The sequence below is a fragment of the Onychomys torridus genome, chromosome 15, assembly GCF_903995425.1.
Source record: "Onychomys torridus chromosome 15, mOncTor1.1, whole genome shotgun sequence".
Taxonomy (NCBI): domain Eukaryota; kingdom Metazoa; phylum Chordata; class Mammalia; order Rodentia; family Cricetidae; genus Onychomys; species Onychomys torridus.
Window position 1 is genome coordinate 47,323,311 of NC_050457.1, and position 23,868 is coordinate 47,347,178.

General features: G+C 44.3%; 1 protein-coding gene across 1 annotated transcript in view; it reads right to left on the reverse strand.

Moving 5' to 3' along the window:
* Positions 1–11,519: 11,519 nt before the first annotated feature.
* Wdr70 (WD repeat domain 70) overlaps positions 11,520–23,868 on the reverse strand; it is a 269,544-nt gene continuing 257,195 nt past the window's right edge. The window contains exon 18 of the mRNA XM_036207244.1: positions 11,520–11,604. Within this exon, the coding sequence (XP_036063137.1) occupies positions 11,580–11,604 (25 nt within the window). The 3' untranslated portion in view covers positions 11,520–11,579. The remainder of the gene's footprint in view (positions 11,605–23,868) is intronic.

Here is a 23,868-nt window from a genome sequence, read left to right on the forward strand (position 1 = left end):
CAGAGCGGAAGATGAGGACCAAGGAGGCGGAGGCGGAGAAGGAAGAAGAGGGAGAGGAGGAAGAGACAGAAGAAGGCAGCCATCGTGGGAGCCTGGTAGAAGAAGGCCCAGCTACCGAAAACTGGATAGGAGTGAGAACAGCCGTCTGAGCACTCCAGGGTGGCAGGTGATTGTCACCAGAAGCTCAGGGCTGGTGTCCCTGCTTAGCTGTCGCCAGCATTTATCTGATACAGTCCATGGTCACCGATCGCGGTCCGAGTCGCGGATGCATGCAAAGAACCAAGCCGGCGGCGTATCTCCTGTGGTTCGTTTTCACGTGTCTGAAGACACCGGGAACATGTGGTGATTCTGATGTCATCTCTTGTCACTACGTTTTACTGATGAAAATAAGAAAGCTGTATTTTCCTGTCACTCAACGGATTCACACCCTGGAAAGGAGAGGGGGAGGAACGGAAGCAGAGGCACAGGGAGAGCATGTACCCTTTGAAAACTGAGGCCTGAGGTTTACTCCATCCAGCGTTCGTGGGGGCGGGAGGGATGCTTGGTGGTTGGTTTTGAGCACAGTGTATGGAGTAGGGAGAAGTTGGCTAGGAATCCAAAAGGCTGTCCTCCTGCTTAAAAACAAACCAGAAGGCGTTTCCTTGATGTCCTCGGAAACCGGAAGCAAGTTGTGGTCTTCGGCAGCATTCTCCTAGGAGAGCTAGTGGGGAAGGTCCCCGGCTGCCCCCAGCCAGGGAGACCTCGGGGCCTGTCGGTTTACAGGGACTGACGTTACATACACAGCTCCGTTTATGCGTGGTCACCAGTGACCAGAGAAGCTACTCGATGCAATGCATCTGTTTCAAATACAGAGATATAGAGAAGATATTTATTGAGATTTAAGTTATTGTTATTTATTACCATTCACTAATGAATTTCTCTCTTCTTCCCTTATTTATTAAAGTCTCTTTTCAAAGGTGCCAAAGTATATGTGCTCACAAAATACAAAAAAAAAAAAAAAAGTAACAAAAGGAAATAATAATTGGGAACAAGGGTCCACACTCTTCAAAGTATTAAAAGGGTTTTCTGTAGGCAAAAATCACTTACTTTACCTTTATAAGACAATCCTTCACTAACTGCCCCAGATTTTCCCCTGGTTTTGTGGACAGGGTCTCCTGTGGCCTAGGCTGACCTTGAACTTACTGCTTGGTCAAGGGTCTTCCTGTGGTGTTGGAATCTCAGACATCACTCCATAGTTCCACGCTAGGGATGGAATTCAGGGCTTCATCCTTGCTAGATGACTCCACCCACAGAGCTACACCCCAGCCCCTGCTTTTTATCTGTTAAAGGAGCATCTCAGCCCTGCCCCCTCCCTGGCAGTCCCCATGCTGATGCCACCCGGCTCTACCTCATCCTCACTCCACCACTGAACAGAGAGGCCCCGAGCTCCACTGTCTCTTGTGTCAAGCTCTACTTCCCATCCACATGTGTGACATCATAACCATATATACAGAAGGCTGGATTCCCTTGGTAGTCCTGGACTTACTGTCACCTAAAGGTGAAATGAAGGACCTGCCAGGTAACCAAGGTTTAGCCCTGCCTGGTGGCACCTCTGCCTCTGTTCTTGCCCGCCTACCTCCTCCCTTGGGGGCACACAGGCAGGAGCACATGGGGAATCTTGCCGGGAGAAGTAGTCTGCCTTGTCCCTTGCTGGGGCTCAGCTGTCACCTGGGTTCAACATTTGGGATCCCTTCTAATCCAATGGGTTATAGAAGAAAGATTGACAGGAAAGATTGTAGCATCTAACTGGCCACAGGACATATGAGCCCCATCCTCATGGTGTAGAGGGGAGAGGAAGTAGGTGGTGGGAATGGTACCTCTAACTGTCCCCATAGTGTACCCATCTAGCAGCTGGCATAGAAATCATGCCTTGAGTCCTATGTTAGAGCTTGTCACACATTTCATAAATGGAATTTTTATGCAGACATTAATTTATCACTTCCTTCATGGCTGCTATTCCCCCAACATAGGACCAATTGGCCTTTCTCAAATAATCATGTCAAAACTTCAAAGTAACCAAGAGGTAAAAGTTGCTGGACACCTCCCCCCATCAACTCCCATGGCCCTAAAGACCCAAGTTATGTTGGTTCCACGCCCTCTGCAGGACTAGGAAATGGAGGCAAGGGCCAATCTCTCACCCTCTCCTGCTCAAAATGGCGATGCCCTCAGCTGCCTGGCATGAGTCAGAGGTAGTTCAGGATCCTCTGTTCAATCCAGAGAATCCCAGCAGATGTGGCAGCTGACGTTCCCAGGTCCAGACCCAGCCACCAGCTCTCAGGGGAGTCCCCTGCTCAGCGTTGTTTGCACACCGCAAGCAGGTTCTAATGGGAGCAAGCTGCCCCACCAAGTCCACAGAAGGGTAAAGTTTGTGATTTTTTTCTTTATTGTTGTCATTACCATCTGACACAGGAAGGAGCACGCTTCTTTGGAAGTTCTGATCTCCCTGATCTGTCTCGGTCGTTTGTGTTATACAGCCAAAGTTCTCTACAGACTTTATTTTTGTACAATATCATTTTGTAACTTTTTACAAATAAAAGCTCATTTTTATTGCTTTCTGTGCGGTTGTATTTATTTCTTCGAGTACCACTCAGTGAATTCTGGTGGGGCCAGGCATACATCAGATATTGGTTGAGAGCTGTGCCCTTCACCACCATACAGTGCCGTGGTTGGTCAATGACCATGCTCAGCAAGTCCTCATAACCAATCACTACTCAGGTGCGGGAACATTGTTCTTTGTGTATTCATTCAACAAATATTTATGGTGTGCCTACATTGTGCCATGCACTGTTCAGAGCCCTGGAGATCCAAAGTGGCAAGGAATAAACAGATAACCAGATAGACGATTAATTAATTAATTAATTAATTAATTAATTAATTAAAGTCCTCGGCCTTGGAGAACTGAGATTGTTTGGAGGAAGACATGGTATTCAACATGGTAAACTACAAACATGGTAGTGTTGTAGTGGCCAATATGATGGATATTACCAAGAATGAAAGCAGCATACTATGATTAAAAATAACAGGAGAGCCTACTTAGAAGTGACCTTGGGACTAAATATGAGAAGTCACGTCAACCAATCAGAAGCATCTCAGCAGAAACAGCAACTTAAGCAAGATCCTGAGGCAAGCAAGAGCCTAGAGAGTCCCTGATTCTCCATGGTAATGTAGCAGAATTGCTAGAACTGTGCAGATAGTTGTAGTTTACTGTAGTTTGGTGGGAACAGACTAGAGAGGACATGTGAGCTGGACTGAATGAAAGGAGCAGACCACACACACACACACACACACACACACACACACAACCCCTCTGTATTTGGTATATTTGGGCATTGTGGTTTCTGGCTCACCAAGAAAAACAAAACAACCAGTGGCCAACTTTGGGAATTTCATTCAACCAAGAAGAGTGAGTGTGTTGAAAGTTGGGAAATCCTTGAAAATAGAAAAGGGAACTTTCACCATCCCGTGTGACCGTCTTCCCAGGCTCATGCTGCCTATCTGGCAGCTGGGTCTTTCACAGGTGGGTGTCCTCTGATGGGAGCTGATCTCATGGGCACCAGGCTCTTCAGGTTCATGTTGCTTGCAGTCATGCTATCTGAGGAGGGTTTCCTCCTGTGTTAAGCAAGGGATCCAGGATGAGTCCCAAGTGAAGCAGGTTCAAGATCACTTTTAAAAGAATGGATCCACTCTTGCAGGGCGTGGTGGCATGCGTCTTTAATCTCATCACTTTCTGAGACTCAAAACCAAAAGGACTATCTCCTACACAGATTTCTGTTTGAGCTACCACCAATTCACCCTGGAAACAGAATCCCGGAGAAGAGGGAACCTGAGACATTGCCACCACCACCATATGGTCCACCCTTGCAAATGGCAGAGACAGACTCGGGTCTCAGCTAGAGGCCTCTGGCTTTTTTCCACTGGGTGATGACATGTTGAATCCTGAGTGTCTTGTTGAGACACATTAGCGGGGTTGCTACTGTAATCCCATGCGATAGTTAACTCATCTTCAGCCTTAGCCACGCGGCATCCTGAATGAAATTAAAACCAAATGCTGCCAAGTCATCCCTGAGAATAAACAGAGTTGGGGAAATAAGGGAAAACACACATTTAGTCACACACAACTACTCATCCCCTGCCACGTTGCCAGGCCACAGCAGGTGATGGTAATGGAGATGGGACTGGAAACGCGGGGGGGGGGGGGGGGGGGGGGGGGGTGGAGAGGGGGGGAGGCAGCCACACTCCCCAGGAGGTACTTGGTGACAAAAGTGTTTAGAAAGTGCCTTGACAGGAGCAACAGGTAAGGGGAAGGGCAGACTGAAAACTACTATATAATAGGGTCATCAGATAAAGTGCAGGCAGGATGTCCTGCTAAAGTTAAATTCAGATAAACACACATGATTTCCTAGTATAAGCGTGCCTGCTCCAATATCTGGAATGTGTGATGTGTAAAACACACTCATACTAAAAACATGCATGATTATTTACCTGAAATTCATGTTGAATTAGATATCCTGTGGTTTAATTGGCTGAATCTGGCAGGAGAAAGTGACATGGTAATTGGACCATGGGTGTGGACAGGACGTGACAAAGAGTGAGACAGAGTCTAGGCTGGGCTGGATTGGGTGACAGACATTTCGGGCAGTAGAGGTGGTGTGACTCAAAGTGACAGAAAAGTAGTGGGCATTCAAGTCACAGTGTGTGGGAAGGTGGGCTCAGGCTAGACTGCCATTAGGTACAGCTGACGCAAGGCCAAGGGAACACAGTCTTTTTGGAAATCCAGGAAATATTTTGACTTTATGGACATATTTTAAGGTCTATTTTATTCTTGACATAACAATAAATACATATATCATGAATCCAACACATACTAAATTAGTATCTGTGAAAGACAGGAAAATATGTTTTCTGGTTTTGTATGGAGAAGATGCTCACAAAGGTGGAAGTGCCTGGAGCCACAAAAGTCCTGATATGACCTGAGTGGCCACAGGCAACATACACTCCCATCCTCTGTTCCCTTCCCTCAAGTTCCCCCTTCTTGCCAATTGTAAAACCAACCTCGACCTTGACAAGGCTTCTTCCCATCTTCTGAGTGGGATTGTCTTCTCAAAATATTTGCATTTACTAAGGACAGGTTATTAATATCCAGGGTTTGTTAATGACTTTTTTTTAAAAAAAAAAAAAGCCAGAATAAATGTCCTAGAACACACTAGCCACTGAGGGAGCAGAAGCAGAGAGGCAGGTGACAGGGAAGATGGATCAGGTATGTGGACAGTTGAGGGAAGTTGAGAGAGGAGGTGCCACCCCCAGGATATCAGATCACCACGGAGTTGTATAACGCTAGAAAGGGAGGCAATGTTTTGAATGTGCAGAATAAGTTATCTAAACTTGGACGATTCCTAAGAGCAGTATGTGTAAGACATGTTAACCCCGTCCATGCTCCATTCCTGACCCTCTTTTATGCATCATTGTTGAATATCTATTACCTGTGAGGGGAAGGTACAGGGATGTGAAGACAAAGCCGTCCAGGAGCTGCCAGATTAGATGATGAGGCAGTATGAAAACACTGGGGGACACACAAAGGATCATGGAAGTATGAGGGAAGGGTGGCATATCATCTGGGTCAGATGGAGTAGTGAAGGGAATCAGAAATGGCTTCTTGGCAGTGATAGCCTAGATGACCGCTAAAAGATCTATTAGAAATGTTCCAGATGGGAGCTGGCCAGAACAACTGCAGAGGACAGCTATGAATTCTATAAACACTGTCGGCTGAGTGTGGGCATAGTATCAAACTGTGGACTTTATGGGGTGAGAAGGGATGTAAGTAGCATCCTTACAGACAGGGTGGTGAGGTGGGGCATAGGACTTTACTCATCGGCCATCCTTGGGAAAGGATCACTTTTGATCTACCTACCTGCCTCTCCATTTCAGACCCTCAGTCTCCCCAGTTGTGGTGGTTTGAATAAGAATGGCCCCCACAGGCCATTCAAAATATGAATATTAGAATGCTCCATCATCAAAGAATGGCACTATTTGAAAAGTATTAGGAGGTATGGTGTTACAGAGTATTTATTTACACTGTAAAGATGTGTCTCTGCCTAAGGCTCCTTCTGAGTGGTTTAATAAAGAGCTAAATGGTCAGTAACTAGGCAGGAGAGAATCAACAGGACTTCCGGGGAGAGAGAGGACTCTGGGAGGAAGAGAAGCAGGGATGCAAGCATGGTGCAGAGCTGGTCAGACATACAGAATGGAAGAGAGGCAAAAGCCACGAAACAGAATGTGGATTAATAGAAGCATTTAAGTTATAAGAGCTAGTTTGGAAAAAGCCTAAACTAAAGGCCAAGCTTTCATAATCAATTTTAAATCTCAATGTCATTATTTTCGGGCTGGCAGTCCAAGAAAGTCCAACAAGAAAGCTTACTACAGTATGACCTAGTTGGAGGAAACGTGTCACTGGGGGATGGGCTTTGAGATTTCAAATGCCCACACCAGGCCAAGTCTCTCTCTCTCTCTGCCTGCAGATGAGGATGTGGCTCTCAGCTACTCTTCCAGTGCCAAGATGAAATGGACTAAACCTCTGAAACTGTAAGCAAGCCCTGGTCTTGGTGTCTCTTCACAACAATAGAACAGTGACTAAGCCACCAGCTCTTTCCCTGGCTTACCCTCCCAAGGCCTTGTCTGTGTAGCTTTCAATCACTCACATGGTGAAGAGACTAGAGCTTCCAGACCAGCATTGTCTACACTGGACCTTTGAGCTGTAGGAGTCTCCACAGAGGCTGTGCTTCTGTGATACTAACAGTAGGGAAATGCTGTCATTGTCCCCTTTCAAGAAGAAATGTCCCCACTAGAGTATTAAACAGCTCTCTAAGAAGGCCCATGAAAGAAAGATCCATTTAATCTCATTCAGCCCCAGCATTTCACAATCCTGTTTGACCAAGGAGTGCCTCTGGTTTCTAATAGAAGCTTTCTGCTGGTTGCAACATAGGAAATACTATTCGAGAATCAAAAGAATGCCTCTCTCGTGGAAGAGCCACAGAATCAAATGGCAGATTACTTCTGGGAGGGGAGGTCTTCCAAGAAGTCAACCATAGTTGAACAAAAAAAAGTATATGCAGAAGTGGAATGTGTGTCTTCTGAGCTGAGCATTTCATCATCATTGAGACCCTCTGGGGCCTTTTTCCCTTTGAGCTAGCAACATTCAAGAGTTGGGGGGGAGGGTTATTGTTCATTTTAAGAGACTATGAGGAAGACAGCAACTTTTCCAATCGGTAACTAACATGTGAAAAATAAACCCTGGTTATTGAGGTTGTTTTTTAATTCAGTGTACCTTGGCTTATCCTGACAGGTGCACACATTTATGGTGATGAGGTATCACAGGACCATAGAAGAGAAGCAAAACTCCCAAACAGAGATGGAAAGGCTAGCTAGTCCAAGGACTCAATGGGGTGAAGAAGTAGTGAGAAATAACATTGAAAATGAAGCCAAGGCTCAGATTCTGTAGCCTCTAGGGTCTTCTGGGCCATAATAGGGACTGGAGATTTGATCTTGAGTCTGATAGGAAGACGGCTTTGAGGAAGTCGGGCATAGCTAAAGAATTATTCCAACTGCTTTGTTGAGGGTTGGATTGTAGGGATGGCAAAAGTAGGAGCAGGGAGGCTAGCTGAGAGGCTCCTGAGAGAAGCCATGCCAGTGGTGATAATGGCTTGCTCAGAGACTGGGTGCGAGGCGAGCCAAGGTGAGAAGGTTGAGGGCTGGAGTCTCGTCTCAGCCCTGTTGTGTTGGGAAGGTAAGAAGATCGGGGTTCCCTCCTAGCATCCTAACTCCAGGTAGAGCAGGGGCCAGTGCAGGGGCAAGGATCTGAGGGAGCCTGCCAGGCCAAAGCTCTGGAATGCCATTAAAATCGTGCATGCCAGGCAGGTTGGCTAGGGGTCTGGGATGACTCTGCCACTGCTCCCTCTGACAATGTTTAGCATGAAATAAAAAGTATGGCCTTCAAACCTTGCCACAGGAAAGAGTCTTGAGCAAATATGGCCAGGGCCTGTCTGCAGAATGTTCTCAGTAAGCTGGATCCCAATCATGACTAGACTTATTTTTCTACTTGGTTTTTCCAAGCCCGGCACTATGGTTCAACTGGACAACTGATTGCCTCCAGTTGAGGCAATCTCAATCTCCTGCCAATCAAATCATCCAAACCATGAGAGTCCCCACAATATATTCAAAGGAATATTTTCTTTGGCTGGATGTTGTTGCTGTTCTCACCTCCAACTCTTCCCCCTGAACCTAAATTCTGCCTTCATTTATTATGAATGCTCCATGGAAGCTCAGAACACATGCTGAGTGAGCTTTTGGCCCTTTGTCACTGTGGCACCATTGTCCAAATCATATCTTCTTCTAGAAAGACATTCCCTTTTTTTTCCCCATGCTCCACCCTCTTTAGCTGGTATTTATGACTCTTCACTGGGATCCTATGGTCAGAGCTCTTTGTGTGTGGGGGTCAATTTGATGACTGGACTCCTTAAGTCAGTGGAGTTTTTCGTCAAGACCACTGGCCAGCTCCCAAGTAACCACACAGAGACGTAATATTAATTATAAATACTTGGCCAATAGCTTAGGCTTGTTACTAACTAGCTCTTAAATTAACCCATATTTCTTACCTACCCTCTGCCACATGGCAGTACCTTCTTTCAACATGGCAAGTTCAGCTTGCTTTTCTCCACATCTTGATGGCAACTCCTGAGATTACTCTCCTCTTCTTCCCAGCGACCTCTCAGTTTGACTTCTCCCATCTCTACCTCCTGCCTAGCTAATGGCTGTGTAGCTTCTTATTAAACCAATCAGAAAGTGCCTTGGAAAAGACACATCTTCACAGTGCACAAAAAGATTATTCTATAACATCCTTACAGTTACTTAAGGCACATATAGATAAGATGCACACTGATCTTGTGTTCTCTGAGAAGTCCAGGGCTCCTTATGGGGAGGGACCAGGTCTGTAGGGTCCTGAGCACATGCCTTGTACATTTCACATGCTTGAAAAAAATCATCCATATTTGTCAGGACTTTGGATAAAGTGACCTAAACATAACACAATAAGTGCAAACAATGAAAGAGAATGGGATGGAACAACTCAGAAAATGGAAGAATCCTGAGGGAGACCTAGCTTTATAAAAAGTGATCACATGATGCCCTGAGGTATAGCCTCTCTCATGCTCTCCCAGCTCATTAGTTTCTTCTGTTAGCTTCATTCTCAAACTGTCTTTCCCCACACAGGAACAAAGATGTGTGGTGAAAGCCACAGGCTTAAGTCAAACTGTACTTTTCCCAGTAGAATGAGTGAATTTCCCACGTGATGATTCCAGCCAGAAACTTGGGGAGATGACAACTGACCAACTAGAACCAAGCACTAATTTCTTGACCAATTGCTATGATGTAAGTAAGGGATGGGGTTTTCTATTCTGGTTGAGAGCATGTGCCTGCTTCTGGCGTATGAAGGTGGGCTTATGCTACCTAAATCACATGGACATGTAATCGGTCATGTGGTGGCCTGGATGAGAAATGTCTCCCATAGGCTCATGTATTTACATACTTCGTCCCAAGTTGGTGGTGCTGTTTGGGAAAGTTATGAAACTTTTAGAAGGTGGAGACTTGCTGGAGGAAGTATGTCACTAGGGGAGAGCTTCGAGCATTTGTGGCCTGGCCCTCACTTACTGTTCTCTCTTCCTCCTCCTCTCCCTCCCCATCCCCCTGTCCCCTCCTTTCCCCCTCCTTCTCCCCCTCCCCCCCCTCTCTCCTTCCTGTACATCTTGGTCTGTTTTCTATTGCTGTGATAAAGACCATGACCAAAAGCAACCTGAGGAGGGAAGAGTTTATTGGCTTGCTCTCCTATGTCACAGTCCATCACTGAGGGAGGTCAAGGCAGGACCTCAAGGCAAATGCTCGAAGGCAGGAACTGAAGCAGAAGCCAACCTATATCAGTCATTAATCAAGAAAACACCCTAATAAAATTGCCTATAGGCCAATCCGCAGGAGGCATTTTCTCAGCTGAACTTCCTTCTTCCTAAGTGACCCTGACTAGTGCCAAGTTGACAAAAGATTAACCAGAACATTACATATGATTGAAATGTGATCAACCAGCTTCCTGCTCCTGCTACCGTGTCTATCTGTTGCCATGTCTTCCTGCCATGATGACTTCTATCCCTCTAGAAGTGTAAGCCAAAATTAGCCTTTCTCTTCTAAGTTGCTTTTTGTTACTGTATTTTATCATAGCAACAGAAAAGTAACTAATATGGACTAGGAGATCACACCATCAGTAAAGTGTTTACTGCACAAGTGTGTGGGTCTGGGTTTGAACCCTCAGCACCTGTGTAAAAAGTCAGGTATTGTAGAGTGTACTTGTAATCCTAGTGCTGGGAGTGGCAGGGTTAGCCTTGGGGCTTAGTGCCCAGCTGGTCTTGGCAACTCAATGAAGTTCCAAGTTCAGCAAAAGACCCAGTCTCAAAAAGTAATGTGGCATGATAAAGGAAGACACCTAACATTGCGCGCGCGCGCACAAACACACACACACACACACACACACACACACACACACACACACACACAACATGGGAGATGAGTCTCTGCGAAGGAAATTTGACTGCTATGACCTGAAAAAGGGGTGAGCGATACCAAACATGCAAGAACAACAGATGTCCATAACAGAGTCGGTTTGGGTGATCACATATTCTGATAAAACAATTTAACACTTCTTTATTCATATCAGTTTTGACAACCATCTGCTCAAAGAAATTAATGTTCTCATCTTGGCTGACTGATTTGGCCATAAGATTGAGTTTACATAACAATTCAATCAGATCAGCAGGGAGCAGGGCAGATGGGTAGGGCACATTTGAGATAAATATGAATATTGGCCCCTTAGTTATTTCCTTTTATGGGAGAAGGGTGGGAAGAGGAGAAGGAAGAGAAGGAATTCATGAATGGTGGATGGATGGAAGAGACAAATGAATGAAAAGGAATTTACTTATTTGTTTATGCCATTTGTCATACTAAAATCCTGTCCTAATGGACCCAGTTATAAAGACAATTCAAAGTCGTTTCAATTAACAGAAAAATCTATTTACCCATCTCATGTATATTTGTGAACATAGTCATGGTGTATGCCACAGTAACAACTTTGACAGGCAAGTCTATCACTGATTGCTAAAATTAGTGATCAGATGTAGCAAAATGGCTTATCTGGATAACCTCAAATCTCAAAGTATCTCCCAGAAGATATTCACTAATTACATTGAGGAAAACTTCACAGCAGGCACCATTTTATTCAAGGGATCATGGCTAAGGTTGCCAGTAGTGAGGTCTGTTGAGGTCATGCTTCCTAATAGAGTACTATACTGAGATGGAGACATCAATTCTGGATTGTTTTTCCAAATACTGTACAACTTCACTTGACTTTGAAAACATATCAGAAAAACTCAAACTGGGAAGCAATCTGCAAAATAACTAGCCAGTCCTGGAGAAATATTCCCAAGTTGGAAGGGGACATGGCAGCTAAATCAGTATGATGTCTTGGATTTGATCCTGCAACAAAGAAAGAACACATTTTAGTCCTTGCACTGCCCTATCAATACACTGTAAACTGGGGTAGCTGATAAACAACAGAATTTATCCCCCACAGATACACAAAATTAGAAGTCCAAGATCAAGGCACTGATGTCTAGCTTATATGAGCCTGTTTGCTGCCTCACAGAACAGAATGGTGTCTCCTTGCTGTGTCCTCAAATGGTGGCAGCAGCAAAGCAGAGCTCTGGACCACCAAAGTCAGCTCTCAGAAACCCAATTGTCTGACAGCCAGAATCCTCCCAGGAGCAGCAGAGAGGTCCAGCCAGCTAGAGGCTTCCTGACCATGGCTGGACCACATACATGCATTTGACCTAGAGTGTTTGTACTGTGAGATCTGGCAAGCTGAGCTCCTGAATTTCTTACAGAAGTATGTCATTATACATCATCTCTTCATCACTAATGACCTGAACATCCCCATTATCCAGGAAAAGAATTCCCAAGCCTCACATCAAAACAACAAAATTCATGCAAACAAGCAGGAGCTGGGAGGAAGGGAAGAGGTGACCCTTGGATCTCTCCTAGAGCTAGCCACTCTTTCTCTAAGGGACAGATGAGTTCTACTCTCCATCTCCCCCATTTCTAGTCATCCATTTGAGAAGTATTTGCATTTTCTGACAGTATCTGGAAGGACAGTGCCTTCCCTGTACCATATCAGAAGGAATCCTTCAAAGGACTAAAGCCAGTGAAATCCTGCTTCTGGTAGCATGTGGTAACTAAGACATGACCTCTGCCTTCAAGATCACTCAGTCTTGGGAAAGGACAAGGGGTGATTATTCACAATATAGTATAAAACTGAGGCTGGACACAAAGGTACAGGAGTCCAAAGGAGACAAAACCCTATGGTCCTGGCTTCGGTGACTCATTCTCATCTTTGGTAGCAGGACCTAGATGACTCTTTGAAAGCAGAAACTGTGCTTCCAGTGCCCAGCATAGACTTGCTGCATACATATTTTTAGGCTAAATAAATGAATCATCATCTTCTTAGTCAATTCAATATCTCATTCCTGGAAAAAGCAGAACCATAGCAGAATACAACCAAGTTGTAAGTAGGTGAAAGTTGAGCTTTTTTTCATCTACCTAAAATTTTCTTCCCTTCTCATTTTTTTCTTTTTAGTTGATATAAAACACACCACAATATAAAAATAACCATTGAAGTGTGAGTTTTGATATCATTTAGTTGTACAGTCAACACTTCTCTCTAGTTTCAAAGAATTTTATTACTTCTAAAAAACAGTCTTATCTATTAAGTAATTATGCTCCAGTCTCCCTTTCCCTCTTCTGTCCATCCCTACTTAACCATGAATCTGTTTTCTTATCCTATTGACTGGCCTACCCTGGATATTTCAATAGAAAAGGAGTGCTTCTTTCATAGGGCAAATTTTGGAGGTTCATCCATGCTGCAATATGCATCAGGACTTGGGGTGCGGGGCTAAGTGACATTTTTTTGCTTAACCATACATTCACTGATGGACAGCTGGGCTGTGTCTACTCTTCATTATAATGAATAATCCCGTTGAAAATATTTTCATGCAAGCTTCTGTTTGGACATATGTTTTCCTTTCTCTTGAATCTATTCCCTGGAATGGAACTGCTGGGTCATATGGGAGCTCTTGACTTTTACAGGCCCCAGCAACTATTTCTCACAGCAATTTGACCACTTAACTCTCCATTATCGACATCAACATTATGATTATGGCAGGTAATATTTACAGTAGGCCAAGCACTATATTTCAAATCAACACCATGAAACTGATGCTATCATTGTCTTCACTTCAAAGATAAAAAACTTCGCATCACTGTAATTTGCCCAAGATCATCTAGGCAGGAGGTGAAGTCTGTGTGCAGGCAGAAGAGTAGACATAAAGGCAGGAGATGTGTAGGACATCTCTATTTAGGAGAGTGTTGTGGAATATTAGTTTAAGATATTTTGCATTTGTTTATTCTGTGGAATATTTGTTTAATGATGCAAAGATGTGTTGCATTCTTTTATGTTGCATGACTTTAACTCTGTGAAGCTGTGTTACTTTGCCTGCCTAACACACCTGATTGGTCTAATAAAGATCTGGATGGCTAATAGCTAGGCAAGAGAGGGATAGCAGGGCTGCCGGGCAGAGAGAATAAATAGAAGGAGAGAAAGAAAAGAGGAGGAATGAAAAAAGGAGGAGAGGAGGATGCCAGGAGCCAGTCTCCCAGCCAGCTATGGAGTAAGAAGTGAAGAAAGGTATATAGAATGGAGAAAGGGAAAAGACCAGAGACAAAAAGTAGACTGGATAATTTAAGAAAAGCTTGGTAGAAATAAGCCAAGCTAAGGCCAGGCATTCATAAGCAAGAATAATCACAAGTCTCCATGTGATTAAAAACAACAACAACAACCAATAATAAGAGAGAACCCTAAACTAAATCTTGAATGCTATGTGAGTATCTGCCAGTAGCTGTGGATGAAGCCCACAATTTCAGAAAAGTAATAGAGAATTGAGTCAACAAGCAGAGAGGCACTAATGCTTGTGATGACCTCATGGCCTGTGACCAGCCTGGGATGAAGGGATGGATGGAAGGGATGGCCTCCTTGGGGCACAGCAGGTCACATTGCTTTTTCTTTCATTCTCTACTGGATGAGATGCATTTAAAAGCCCACTGCACATGATGAGGAAGATAAGCTTACGCTCATTAAGTTAAATTCTAAGGAGACAAACAGAATCACCACCATAGTAATGCTTCTAAAAATCAAGGTGCCCCAGCCCTGTAATTCTAACACCCAGGAGGCTGAGGCAGGAAATGATTGCAAAATTAAAGTCAAACCTTGTTTCAGGGGAGAAAAAAAAGGAAACAATGCTAGAGAGGAGATAGGTTTTAAAGAATTTTCCACCCAGATAATTGTCTCAGCAGAGTTGTAACACACTTCTGAAGAATTGCTTGTGAGGTGGTTAAGAAGTGAAGATTTCCCAAGGAAGTTATCAAGGAATGATCTGATTAGCAGGGTTTGACTAGAGGAGGGCTCTTGATGCTCTTGATGCTCCTGTTGCTCTTTGCTGTTCTTGATACTCTTAAGTTGCTGAAGAGATGCCCATCTGGTTGGACAGCAGGCAGTGAGGAGAGAAGTGTCATGACAGGGTTGAGACAGAATCTAGAACAGATCAAGCTAAATTTACAGGTCACCAAGAATCTGACCTGTAAAGGTACACAGGTGTCAGTGGAAGGTTTCAATCTGAAGCTCTCCATGGCAGTGTCTGGTTTGTCAGAGATGTAGAGTGGGTTTTATGAGACTGGTCCAAGGACTAGGCCACTGGCAGTCATATACAGCTCAGCCCAGAGTGATGATTGTAGGAAGAGCTTAGTGATGCTTAAGAGGTGCAACGTCCAATGTGGCAATGAACGGATGTGAGAGGAGAAAACAAATACACCAAGTCTTCACTGTGATGTTCGGCTCTGTCTTCCAGAGTTCCATGTTAGAAGCTTAATTCCCAGTGCAATGGTGCTCAGAGTAGTTGGGTCATGTGAGTTCTGTCCTCACAAATGGATGAGTTTGTTATTGCAAAAGTAGGCTAAAGATCGCAGAGTATGTTTCTGACCCTAGCTTCTCCCACACGCTCACCCTCTGCCATGGAAAGATACAGTAGAAATGCCCTTGCCAGTTGCCAACATTTTAATATAGGACTTCTAGGCTTCCAGAACTTTAGGGAATGGGTTTCTTTCCTTAATAAATTACCAAGTTTATGAAATTCTGTTATGGCAACTGAAAACACACTAATCCAGCTGAGGCTACTGGTACCAGAACCCCCAATTTCCAGACAAACAAACCTTTGGAAAGCTAAGTAACCAAGAAGTTAAAATGTGAGGTTCCCAACCCTCCTGACACTTAAGCTGTCATTATTTCAGGTACGTATCAAGTGACTCATCATTACTTCACAGAAAACCCATGGCCCGACTTCACATGTTTTGAATGCCAGCACACCATGGCAAAGGCCATATAATGAGAAGGCACCAGAGACAGCGAGTGACATCATGAGCCAAATAGAGTCGCTATTCAAACGTGCACTGTGAACTCCTTACATGATCACCTAATTATAGTTCCTGAGGAAGTGCCGTACAATAACATGCTGTACTGAAGCCAGTGAATACTTGTCAGGGGGCCAGGCAGTCCTTTAATCCAAGTTGATATTTGGAAGATAACGGGTAACAAGCCCAATGAGGTGCTTGCAGTGGGGCTTTTTGCTGAATAGGTCATCAATCAGCATCTCTGAAGAAAGGGGCCCATCCAGCTCAGTCATTGAACCAGGCCTCTGCAGAGACCAGACAAGCAAGCATGATTAAAAGTACAGCTGACCTACAGATTTTTCCTCCCATGTCTCAAAGAAAGAGAACCAAGAGGTCATAGAGTTCCTGTAAATATGTGTTTATCTGATATGCAACAAGACATCTACATATCCACGGCTCCTCTGGTTCACTAATTTGGGCAGGATGGATATCAATTTCTTTCCAAATATTCTGATTTTAGTGACTGAACTGGTGGTTCCACTCTCCCCCTACCACCCTAAATCTGGTGCCAGTTATTGAAACTGAGTCTCTGCTAGCACAAGGCCAGGCTTTTTCATGGCCCCATGCCGCTTTACAGCCAGTGGATCCTCAGTTTCTGCATCAGTCCCAGGACATTGTGTCTCTGAACACCGCAGCAAGAACTTGACTTGAGGTGAGGGCCTAGCACACGGTCAGTGCAACAGACTGCATGGGAAACCCGGCTGGAATTCAACAGGGGCTGGGGTAAGTAGTATATTCGAATGTTTCCAGAATGGGAGAGACTGGTATGGAGGGTCACATGTGTTCGAGCTATCGTTTAACATGAACATCAGACAATTTCCCGAGTTCTTCAGGGAGTCAGTTCAATGAATGGAATTGTACCGGCTGTGTAGACTCCATTCTTATCTCCCTGTATGACTGTTCTTTGTGATTCTTCAGGCCCTCCAAGGCCTTGCTGTGCTTTGGAGCCTTCAATGCCAACGCCATGTGATTTGTGTCACATGACAATCGTATCAGTGTTGTTGTAACGATAGGCTTTAGACCCCACAAGTATGGACGATACCTTGGCCATTGCCATCGGGTATTATAGTTCAAGTGGTTGCTGGGACCCTACAAGCCTCAGCTAGGATTCTTTCTATTCACAAAGAAGCCTTTCCTTGTGGGGGAAAGATAATGAAGGAACACTGCCTCAGCCTCAAAGAGCCAGGAATCTTGCAGAAGAGTCTGCCAGATTCTCCTCCGTTCCACCAATGAGGAAGGCCCAAGTTTAACACTCCCTCCAGCGGGTAAGACATGGATGGGTTCACCCTGCTGAGTGGGAGGGGAGCACTGTGGGGCCATGCAAAGAGTCCTCACTGAGCCCCACTGTGATCGACTCACATTTGGTTCCACTTTAGATAAACACGGGAGAGGCTGAGCTGGCTTCCCGCAGCCTGTGGAGTCTGGCCAGGCCCGGCCTCTTCTCCTCACCTCACCTCACTCTCCTCGGTGTATCACTTTCTTCCACCCTATCCTTAGCTCCTGCCACCTAGAAATTTTTCTTCAGATGGGAGGACTGGCAATCAGCCCCCTCCCTGTGTAATCAGATATCTCACCCTGAAGACATGCTCAGTCTCCCTGGCCTCCGCTCAGGCCTCCCAGTTTCTGGCCAGCCACCAGCCCAGCGCCCACTGGCCTCTCATGAGAACAAAACAAGACTTTCCCTGTGCACAGATTTTCTTGGAGGAGAAATAGCAGGTGCCCCCAAGGTTGGCCCTTGGGTCACACACACTGAGAAACTGTCTGTGAAAAAAAGGCAAAGGGCTAGGATTTGAAAGGCCAAGTAGATTTCATGGAATTATTATGAATTGCTACCATTATTGTTTTAGCTGTATGGCTACTACCTGACTTGGATGACAAAGAATTTAAATATGTCTCGTGTGGCTTTCCAGAGTGTGTGTGTGTGGGGGGGCGCAGAATCTCATTAATTTAATGGGTTGGAGCTGAAAAAATAAAAAATAATTTCCTGTCTCCCTTAGGCTATAAATTTTTACATAATCCTCTCTAGATTGATCAACCATATTCAGAACCATGCTACTGAAGAGTCAAGACCTTTAAAAATAAAAGTTTTTATAAGCAAAGTATGAAGGTGAAAAAAAAAATCAACCTGAACCCCAAAGCTATCTGAGATTGCTTATTGGCCTCTATACATCATTGTTCCATGAGCCAAGAATGGTCCAGTCACCAGGTTCACATGCAGATCTATTGCCCAAAGGCAAAGGTGATATTCCAAATATTTAACAACCATTATGAAGCAAGGCAAGGACTAATCAGGGTATGGTGGTGTGTGCCTGTCATCCCAGGACTCAGGAGGTTTGTCACAAATTTGAAGCCAGGCTGGGTTACATAGTGAGTACACATTGGGACCCTGGCTGAAAAAGTGAGGGTGGTCTGGGGAAGGTATGAGGAAATCATAAATTGAATGTTGGACTTAGCATGGCAGTGGGGACCTGGGGTCCCTGTACTTCCAGATGGATTCTTATTATGTCCAGATTGTGGAGAAATAGGTGGAGAGGTGCCTTTGAAGAGTGGTCTTGAGTGTGGAGGACACCCTGGGAGCTCTGAAAGCTATTTACCAGTCAGAGCAGAAATAGTCCACCAACCTCACAGTTTGCACACTGGTGCCAGTACATGCCCACTATTAGGAGCTCTGCCCAAAGGGACCAGGCAAGAACAGAAATGCGGGGACAGCCATGCCTCAGCTCCTGCCCACCACTGATAAGAGCTCATAGTTCTCCCAGTAGAAGCTAAAAAGTCTGTATTTCAACTTGGCAAATAACCTGTGTTCAAAAAATGCCATGTAAGCCAAATCAAACAAGCTTGCAGGAAACCATTTTATTAACTCTTGGGACACCGTGACACCAGTGACAAATGCAGTCAAGACCACCTGGATCCATACAAACCTAGAAACACAAGCCCATCAGTTCGTTCACAAAGCCCCCCTTTTCTCTCCATGCCATGGCCTGCATCCTACTTCAGATCACCTCATGCCTTGCCTATTTGTTGTTTGTTTCTGCTCTTTTGGAAGACCCACCACCCAGCTCCCAAATATATCACATAGGACAGTTTATTTTTAATTATAAATGCCTGGCCTTAGCTTGGCTTGTTTCTTGCCAGCTTTCCTTAACTTATCCTATCTACCTTTTGCCTCTGGGCTTTTCCCATTCCCTTACTTCTATAAATCTTACTCTTATTCCATGGCTTGCTCTGTAGCTGGGTGGCTGGCCCCTGGGTCCTCCTCTTGCTCTGGCTACTTCTTTTTTGCCTCCCAGATTTCTCCATCTATATCTTCTCTCTACCTACCAACCCTATCTATCTTTTCTCCTGCCTTGCTATTGGCCGTTCAGTTCTTTATTAGACCATCAGGTGTTTTAGACAGTCCCAATAACACAGCTTCACATAGTTAAATAAATGCAACATAAACAAAAGTAATGCACCTTAAAAATAATATTCTGTAACACCTATCTGATCAGAAGATTGTAAACTGGTGATCTTTTCTGAATACATGCCCCCCTCCTACAGCAGTGACTTACCTCACTCAGAGGTGTTGTTTTATTATTATGTATTGTTGTATCTGCAGAGCCTAGCATAGCTTGCCATCCAGAGGACATACAATGACCGTGAAGGGAGGACAGTAGTCTACTGTCACTGCCATTTCCTACTATCATATCAAACAGCAGCACCTAATGGTGTCATGTGGTCCTGCAACCAAGCTTTATTTTACTCTGAACAGAACTTCAGTAAATATGAGTGCACTTTATAAGTACTTCGTGTCATGAGTCCCAAATGGAAAACTACAGGCAATGCATCTGTGGTAGACATGACCTTTGTGTTGAGTCCCTTTTTCAGCTAGAAATATTGATTATTTTATTAAGCATAAGCAAATAGCTCCATTTACTTAGTAAGTTTTTTAGAAAATAGTTTTCTTTCAGAGCAGATCTAGAGTTGTTTCTTATATAAAATTTAATTTCCAAAAATCTATGTATTTTTCAGGTGTCAGGAATTGTCTTAAACAGAAACAGCCAGGGAGCTGCCCAGTCAGTAAAGCTTTGCAAGCACAAGGACCTGAATGTCAACTCTAGAAACCAAAGTAAAAAGCCACTTGTAATGCCAGCACTGGTGAGTCCCTGAGGCATGCTGGTCAGCCAGGTAGTCAAATTCTAGGCCAGTAAGAGAGCCTTCCATAGAGAAAGAGATGGGAGAGAGAGAGAGAGAGAGAGAGAGAGAGAGAGAGAGAGAGAATGGTATCTGAAGTGTGACACCTGAAGTTGTCATCTGACTTCCACACATACATGAATACACACACACACACACACACACACACACACACACACACACACACTTAGAAAAATCTGGTTAGCCTGGGGATGTGGCTCAGTGGATCATCGCTCAGCTTATGTGGGTACTCTGTCCAATCTCAGCACCACAACAAAAGGACACAATTTTTGTATCACAATGATGTGATTGTATTCAATATTACTAATGTTTATATACCTAAAAGTGGTTAAGATGGTCAATTTCAATACATTTTTATCATAACAAAAAAAAAGTTGAAAAATTCATTTCTAGGAAAACAGAAATGGTCCTCAGTGGCCCTTCTTCAGAGGAGGAAGCCGACACCAACAGAAGATAAACAAGGAATGAGACATTGAGAGGAGCCCTATACCCTTGGTGCTGATAGTCAGTCCATGGCCCAGATTTGGGAAGCTACAATGAGGGAAAGCTTCCTAGTGAGATCTGAGCTTGATTCACACAGCAGGGCTGCATTAGGGGATGGCTTGACCACATGCCATGCATGGTTACCAGGTGATTGGGATGGTCTGCACTTGGCTGTGCTGGGGGGAGGTCTTTTGCTCCATTCCTTGGCGTTCCTTTAAAAGCCCTTTAGTAGAGACAGAAGGGGCTGGTGTGTTTTGACCCAGGCCCTCCTGAGGCTATTTTGTGTTTCTGACTTTCCTCTCTTTCTTTCTAAATATTTCCCACTTCTCCCTACTCAAGAGTACTATGGCTTGTCCCCCACAGTTTACTCCTCTCGTTTTCTACCAACTGACTCTTCTGGGATGCTCACTCATTCAGAAGGTCACTCATTCAGAAGGTAGTTTTTGAGTGCCTATGACTGAGGCTCTGAGGACACACTGACTAGTCTCCAGGCCCTGGTCAGTGTACTTCCAACATTCTTGGAGGAGGAACAGTTACCTAAAAAGGCCCACTCTCTCTGAGGTTCACCAACTAATGGCAACATCCATAAGATGAGGCAATTATAGGGGAGCCCCATGGTCTGTCTGTTGCTAGAGATGCCCACCACGTTCTTGAGCATACTGGGTATGAAAGCACCCAAAGCCACCTCATCAGTCTCCTACTTACCATGTTCTCCTCCTCACCTCCTTACTTCCTTTCTCAAGTAGCATTGAAGAAACAGAAGGTAGAGGCAATGGACAAAAGCCTAGTGGGCAGCCAGGCAGTGGTGGCACACGCCTTTAATCCCAGCACTCTGGAGGCAGAGGCAGGAGGATCTCTGTGAGTTCGAGGCCAGCCTGCTCTCCAAAGGAAGTTCCAGGAAAGGCACAAAGCTACACAGAAAAACCCTGTCTCGAAAAACCAAAAAAAAAAAGAAAAAAAAAAAGAAAAAAAAGCCTAGTGGGCAAAAAAATGTAAATGGACCCCTACTCCCACGCTTTTTCCAAACTGTGAGCCTTCTACTTGTCCATACTTCTGGAGATCCACCAAGAACCAGTCTTTTTGTGCACAGGCTGGATCTGAGGTACAGCCCTAGCATTCCCAGGGTCTTGCAGATAGTTAGACTGAAGAATGTTATACCCAGAAGGTCTAAAGTAAGAAACCTTATGTTATAATGGAAAGGGGCAGAAAGATTCTAAGAGCCAGTGGTTTAGGAAGGACTGGAGCAAAATAGTGTTTTATGTGTATGGCAGGACCATCATTCTCATGAACACATAAGACTTTGGTTGTCTGCACAAGACCTGCACAAGATCAAGCCAATCAACATTTTAGCATAAATGGGGAGGGGCTTGTATGCCCCTCCCCCTAGCTGAGGAGCTATTGGCTGTTGATGGTTGCTGGGGGAAGATGAGTCAGTTTTCTTTGAGTGTGTGGGCCCTTGTAGGTTGAACATGCTCTAGTGGGTGGCCTAGTACCCATACCCATGGGTATATGGACAGCACTAATTGGCCACAGGGGACTATTTTTTGTGAAGTAAGGAGGGGAGAACATGGATGGATATGGGGGAAGTTAGGAAGAGGGTGGAAGTTAAATATGATTGACGTACATTATATGCCTGTATGAAATTCTCCAAGAATAAACTTAAAATATTAATGATGGCTCAGTGGTTCAGAGCACTGACTGCTTTTCCAGAGGACCCAGGTTTGACTTGCAGTACCAGATGGAAGCTCACAACTCTCTATAACTCCAGTCCTAGAAGATCTGACTCTTCTGGCTTTTGTGGCCACTGCATGTATATGGTGCGCAGATACACATGCAGGCAAAACATCCACACACATAAAATAAAATGAAAAAAAAAAATCATTTAAACATCACTTTCACACAATATATTTTGATCATGTTTTTCTCCACCTCCCAAATCTTCCCAGGGTCTTCCCATCTTCCTAACCTGCCTAAATTTACATTCTTTCTCTACCTTTCAAAACAAAAACAAAAAAATGAAAATCAAAACAAAAACCCAATAATTACAAAAACATTGCCAAACAAGACAAAATGAAACAAAATGTGTACACACACTCACTCACACAAAGGAGTTTGTTTTGTGTCAGCCAACTACTCCTGGGCATGGGGCCTGCCCTAGAGTGTGGTTTCCTAGGGGTCATCCACCAACCTCTGGCTCTTAAAATCCTTCTACCTCCTCTTCCATGTAGATGGCTGAGCCTTGAGGGAAAGGGTTTGGTGAAGACATCCATCCCAGTTAGAACTGAGTGCTCCGAGGTCTCTCACTCAATGCACACTGTCCAGTTGTGGGTCTCTCTGTTAGTTTCCCTCTACTGCAAGAAGAAGCCTCTCTGATGTGGGTTGAATGAGGGACAGCTCTATAGGAGTAGCAATATGTCATTGGGGTTACCTTAATTATGATTTTTAGTCAAATAATAGTAGTAAATTCCAAACATATTAATATATATTAACAAAAACCCCTTACATTAAAGATGAAAAAACTGAGACTGTAGATTAGTAAATTTACCAAGATCACAGCAAATTATTGGCTGAGGCTGGACCAGAACTAAGGTTTCTGACTTCTGGTATAATCAACCCCAAACAGGAGATTCCTTCTTTAAGATACTATTCAGTCAGAGCTAGCACAATTAAAGGAGGGAATACAGTCACATAAAAGCCTGAAGCTTTTCATGGTCATTTAAAGCATATTTTTGGTAACCATCTGGAGTAATATAATAAATGTAACCCCTATACTCCACAATCAAGTATGAATAGGTGCACATACTTCCTGCATTTTACACAGACAGGAGAGTATAATAGAAATACTGCTCCATTGGCCATTAGATAGTGTTCCAAACTAGGACTAGTGGACACAGGAAATCAAAGGAATGGGAAACATCTGCACAAGAGTCCAGAGGACCCCATCCCCACAGCCAAACACTGTAAAGTCATCAATAGATTCCCAATAGCCAGTTTGCAGATAAGGTCTCCGGGCTCAAGTTCATGTTTCTAGACAGCAAGGGGGGTGCTGGATGTCACTGCTGGCTCTAGAACACATCTCTGCTATGTCTCCACTTCTTCATGCATGAAATAATTCATGGTGACATTCTTGAGACAGTAAAGTGAAACTCCAAAGATAAAGTGAAAGGCACCATTATCAAATCGTGTGTTATTTTAAGGAAGCACACATTCTACTCAGTATTGCCTGCTGTCATACAGCGCCCTCATGAATTCAGAGAATGAACTGCTGCGTTCATAAAGCCAAGATCAAGAGATTGCAAGGGGCTGAGGTTGAAGCACTGCTTGGGTTTCCCCTCTCACCTCAGCCATATCACTGCCAAGTTCTTGAAAGAACCTGAGTAAATATGTCTCATACTTCCTCAGGCTCAGGAGTGCTGTATGTTGTCTTGTCTGGGTTTCATGATGAAGTGCTGTGACCTCCAGTTTCAGTGTCTCCCAGGACTCTGGTTGAAGCTAAGTACCTGGGGATGG